Below are 5,639 nucleotides of genomic sequence, written 5' to 3'. Positions count from 1 at the left end.
ATCAAATTGCTTCAATGTTAGTTTTACCATTAAGTTTTCCTAATTCATACCTAAGTACCAAAAATAATTCAATAAATCTATCACAACAATCCAAATTTCCAAGCGAAACTGGTCAATCATTCTACTACAGCTCATCCCATTCTAATATACTAATTTTCTTTTATTTACTTTCGTCTTAGTGGTAGATAAATTTTTGGTTAAGAATTTTATCTGAAGTTGTGTTTTGTTAAAATCTTTTTTTTTTAATATCCATGGATTGCACAGAATGCAAGGGCATACTTAGAAATTAAATACTCATATATATCAATACAAGTAATTATATATTTTTCAGCCTATATCTATATAAAGATTGGGGGAAATAGAGCTATTGAAGCCTTTGGTTAAAAGAGATCCAGTTTTTACATTGCATAATTACTCATATCACTGAATAAGGTTAATCATAATGAAGACAACATAAAGGAAAATTTAATTATCAAGATGAATTCTTGTCTAATAAATATTAAGTGGCATCACTGGCAAGTAACCAACCCATTACTGGAGGCACCTTGTGATACAGTGAAAAGAATGGCATCAACGATAATCTTTCTGCACGGTCTAATTTTTTTTCTAAGTAAAATACATTATGTAAAAATTGTGCATCATAATTCAATGGTGATCTCAGATTAACTTCAATTAGCATTCACCACGGATCATCAATTCTTTTGAAAGGACCTTTTTAAAGATCAAATCCTTTTTAGGTGCTATCTGATGACTGAACGAATGCAGGATGATTGTATTACAAACATACAAAGTAGGCAACATGAAATATTTTTCATAACTTCTAAGTAAAAAGTGCATACTTCTTACCATCACAAGAGTTTATCAGATGCTGTAAAGAGTATGGAATGAATTCAGTATAGTTATTATCTAATAATAAATATTCTTACATTTATTATGTTCACAATAAAGTTAGTAATCTCCCTGTAAAGTACATTAAAGTTCATACTGTTTTCTCTTGTTTATGTTTGTGTATTTTAAAATAGAGTAATAATTATTTGATTAATTTTACTTACTAAAATATAAAATAAAAGGCAAGAAAGTAAATATGCCTGATTTTTTGCAGTTAGGAAATTTGTTATTCAGTGAATGGATATATTACTAATGACAATTAGCATTAATAATCACACATATCTATCTGCATGATGACGAGATTATAAATCTCTTTCTAAAATTAAAGACCAACTAATAACAACAAAGGATTACAGTTTACTCATGACTAGAATTTTTTAATATGAGAAATAATAAAATTAGTATAAAAAGGTTACATTAATACATATTGTTCTCTGCACGGTATAATTTCATTTGGTCTTCTAATTCTTCCATAGAATTAACTTGAAATTTGTCTTCTTGTTCCTGTAATAACTGATATATAGCTGCTAACTGTTGTGCTTCTGTCCTGAAAATCATAAAAGAAACAAAATTATTTTCATCAAAGAAGTTAAGTATGAGAAATTAGATTCCTTTTAGGTAGTTAATATTGTTAACTTATAACACTGTTATAAGTTATAAAATTTTGAAGTTTATCTTTTTAAGTGATCAACACACTGATATAAAGTGTTATGCAGCAATAGAAAAATAAAGAAAATCATCCACTATTTATCTGTTTGTACCAAAATAACTAATTTCGTAAATAAGGAAATAAATATTCATGCAATAACTAAAGAGACTTTTTGTGAAAAACTGATTTTTCCAAAAATAATAATTATTTTGGAAAATATAACATTAAGAGCTTAAAATTTAGGTCAAACAGATAGTTTAACATTTTTAAATTATCTATCTATCATACAGAGGCTATAATAAAATATTAGACTGAAAAATGATTTTGCCCTTGAAGTTGCCAGTGAAACAGATTCTGATGAGAAATCTAATTTATATTGAAATAGAAATTCAACATGTATATAAATAAGTCTTTCCAATGTCACAAAAAAAGAAACTATTAAAATGTCTAATAACAAATACAAGTCATTTATTTAAATAGTATTAGAAAATCCTGTATTAATAAATCTTAATCCAAACACTTCCTTTCTAGCTTCACTCAATCAGGCATTTTGTCTAGATTACTTTCTGTTTAAGTATATTAAAACTGTATTTTAGTTAACACATAGTTTAACAAGCGCAAAATATAATTAAACTGTTATTTTAACTTCTTAAAATAAAACTGCAATCTTTGCAATTAAATTTTTTTCACCCATTATGTTGTTTTTTGTTTTAGGATTCTTTTACAACTCCCTATTGTTAAATATTTCACTTTTAATACAGAACAATCTTTTAAATTTCTTTTTTCTTGTGTATTCCAACTTGCAAAAATTAAGTAGAATTTCTGAAAAAAATAAATTAATGGTTTAGTGATTTGTACTTGATATAAATAAATATGTATATTACAATATCTGTAACATTCTTTCTAGTTTGCACACTGAATATATTTTAAAAAAAGGCAAATCATATGCACTAAAATAAGAATTTTTTTTCTCTAAGATCACATTAAACTAAATGATCTCAATTAGCTTAGGCTGTAGCATAAAATTACATAAATAAAATGGCAAAACAAAATATTTTTATTTTTGACAATTAATGACCATAACTAATTAATATATGAATACGTCAGTTTAAATATGAAGTATTGACAAATGTAAAAAAATTAATGTTTGCAATTTTTATTTAAAGAATTTTTGTTTTATGAATAAACTTCAAATACCACATTTTAAATAAATATTTACTCTTTCTCCTCTCTGAGTTGTTCTTCAGTAAGTCCAGCTGCTACTTGCTGTACAATAGCAGATTGTCTTGTTATTTTTAAGTGATTCATTACTTCACATTCTTCTCTGCTTGTTTTCTTCTCAATTTTATCCTAAAAGAATGAAATTCACTGTTTACACCAAAATAAAAAATCATTTACTATTATATTAGGTTATTAAATTTTAACTGATTACATTTGAAAACATACACTTACATCTAATTCCATCAACTGTAAAAAAATATTGGCCTGATAACAGTATTCATTACATACTTAGTATTATAACTGTATGTACACATAATCATTTGTTCTAATAAATAATTTCACTAGTAAAATAAGAATTTGGATAATTATCATATTCTAGTTAATAAACCTTCATTTTAGTTGGTTTACAAACTAATGAAGTCAAATTGAATGGTTTCAGTATATTATGTAGAATATTTTGTAATGATTTTATTTTAAGAAGCGGTATGCTGGAATGAATACAAGTTAGAGTAAAATACCTTCTGTTTTAACAGTCTTGTTGATAGATTTTTTAATCTCATCCAGTAATATGTACTTTGTCAAAAAATAACAGAATTGTAACTGCAGGTTCAAGATTAATTTTCACAGTATGATTAGCCCACATAGAATTAATATTTCGTTAATGAATAATGGTATGGAATAATGAATGCCCATGGTAATAAATATATTGTATGATGAAGAGCGTTATTAAAATGTGCATTATGGAAGTATTTGTTGATTTCTTTTGTATTTTGAATACGAGCATTTATTATATTAATGCAAGGGCTGCTCTGTTGAAGAAAGACTGGATGCATAGTGTTCGTGTAGCCAAAATATATTACACAAAAACATGAGATCGCTTTTTACACACGTTTCTTTGATTCTAAAAAAATAACACAGTAGTGTTAACAACCTGTATGATTAATAATACAGCTTACGTTATCATTTTCTTGTCCTGGATTGACACATTCAGTATGATTATCTGAAGGTAGCCGCAAAGTAGATTTATGGTACCACCATGTAAAAATAACTGATAAGAAAGAAATTACTATGCTGATAATGTAGTAGGAAGATAAATTTTCACTGTAAACCAGAAAATTTTGATTCCATGGACTACTATTTACATATTCCATTTATTCTAAATTTTAATTTATGATTGCGTCACGTACATTAATTCAGGAATTTATAATTTTAAAATCTAAACCGTAACGAAGCAGCCAAACCACGACCATTTTTAATGATGGAACTGCAGTTTGCGACTTGCTCGTTCATCGCCTGCAAAATGTGATGTGTCTGGTCCTCAAATTAACAACCTCATAGTTCTTCAACTAGAGAATTTATTCTGATTGAATCAAACTTGACGGTTTTTATTTCATACATTTCATGGAAAATGGTTGTAAAAAGACATTGGTATGATGCTTAGAATGTTACATTAAAGTTCTCCAGAATAGCGAATTAATTACCATCTCATAAAATAGGAATTAATAGTATATATTATCTAATTTTTAAGTTATGAAATCATTATGTCATTTTAAAAACCATTCGTTTCACAGATTATAATAATTTTAACGATAAATATTTCCTTTTTTAAGGTTTCTTAATCAAATACAGATAATATTTTTATCTGTTCGTAAGATTTATAAAGTGAAAACTAATCATGATATTTGGGTTATTTATACCCGTAGTTTATAAAATAATAAAAATCGTGATTTTTGTCCTAAAAAGATATAAATGCACTATTACCTTTTTAAAATGTTTTATAAAAGTTATGACCTTAATTTTTTGTTGATATATTATTTTATTTTAATCTACTTTAGAGAATGAAGTGGGAATCTGATTAGTCGACTGACTGCAAGACTTTGCTTTTTTATTCTGCATAATATAATAAATATTACTGTTACTGCTTTTGGTGAATTTTATCACATTGCATTTGTACTTTTTAGTATGCTTGTAATCAATTTGACTGCTGCACTAGCCATTTTAAACTAGATTTGATTTTAAAAGTCTGCTTATATGACCTGATAATGAAGAATGATAATATTTTGTTTGATTCTTCTTGTCAAATACTGGAGCAGTTACTTATCATTTTATAGAATAGCACACCTACGACGTGATGTATAGAATGTATGATCATAATAAATTTTATATGTAAATTCATTAGTAAATCTTAGATGACCTTTACTGCAATGCTCCGGAATATTTTGACTTTTATACTATTAATAGTAATAGACTTAATAATTATGGCCTGTAAAAAACGGCCTATGTTAAAATTATTATTACTTATTTATTTTAATAAACTTTTATGTGAGTGCACAAAATACAAGATATCAAATAACACCGTTATTTTTAATGAAAAATAGAATTAAGAATTAGTTAATTGCTGTTTGTCTTTTATTTCTAAAACGTTAAATTTAAAGAATTAAATATATATTTTTTCATTTGAATAAGTTTGTTCTAAATTTCTTTTGCTATTTTTGTCAGTAATATTATTTAACCAAATTTTATAACCAAACCAATTTTATAATAAAACCTCTTTAATAACTTGTTTCAAAAGATTTTCAGTCATAAATAACTATTTAAAAGAAGTTTTATTATAAAATCTGGTTAGATTTGTCATTGCAACATTTTTTAAAACACTTTAGTTGTATTTAAAATTTGCCCAGACTTAAAATCTTAGTATTATAACTGTATGTACACATAATCATTTGTTCTAATAAATAATTTCACTAGTAAAATAAGAATTTGGATAATTATCATATTCTAGTTAATAAACCTTCATTTTAGTTGGTTTACAAACTAATGAAGTCAAATTGAATGGTTTCAGTATATTATGTAGAATATTTTGTAATGATTTTATTTTAAG

At 25.6% G+C, this 5,639-nt stretch overlaps 1 protein-coding gene across 1 annotated transcript; it reads right to left on the bottom strand.

Annotated features, from left to right (window-relative positions):
• Positions 1-1,238: 1,238 nt before the first annotated feature.
• Positions 1,239-4,031, bottom strand: LOC142326287 (uncharacterized). The gene is made up of 3 exons (XM_075368650.1): positions 3,715-4,031; positions 2,757-2,887; positions 1,239-1,435 (listed from the first exon to the last, which is right to left on the bottom strand). Exons 1-3 carry the CDS (start codon positions 3,907-3,909, stop codon positions 1,306-1,308), a joined length of 456 nt encoding a protein of 151 aa, XP_075224765.1. The 5' UTR covers positions 3,910-4,031; the 3' UTR covers positions 1,239-1,305.
• Between the last annotated feature and the right edge of the window lie 1,608 nt (positions 4,032-5,639).

This window comes from Lycorma delicatula, chromosome 6 (assembly GCF_047948215.1).
Source record: "Lycorma delicatula isolate Av1 chromosome 6, ASM4794821v1, whole genome shotgun sequence".
In the NCBI taxonomy this organism is placed as follows: domain Eukaryota; kingdom Metazoa; phylum Arthropoda; class Insecta; order Hemiptera; family Fulgoridae; genus Lycorma; species Lycorma delicatula.
This window is presented reverse-complemented; position numbering and strand designations above follow the sequence as displayed.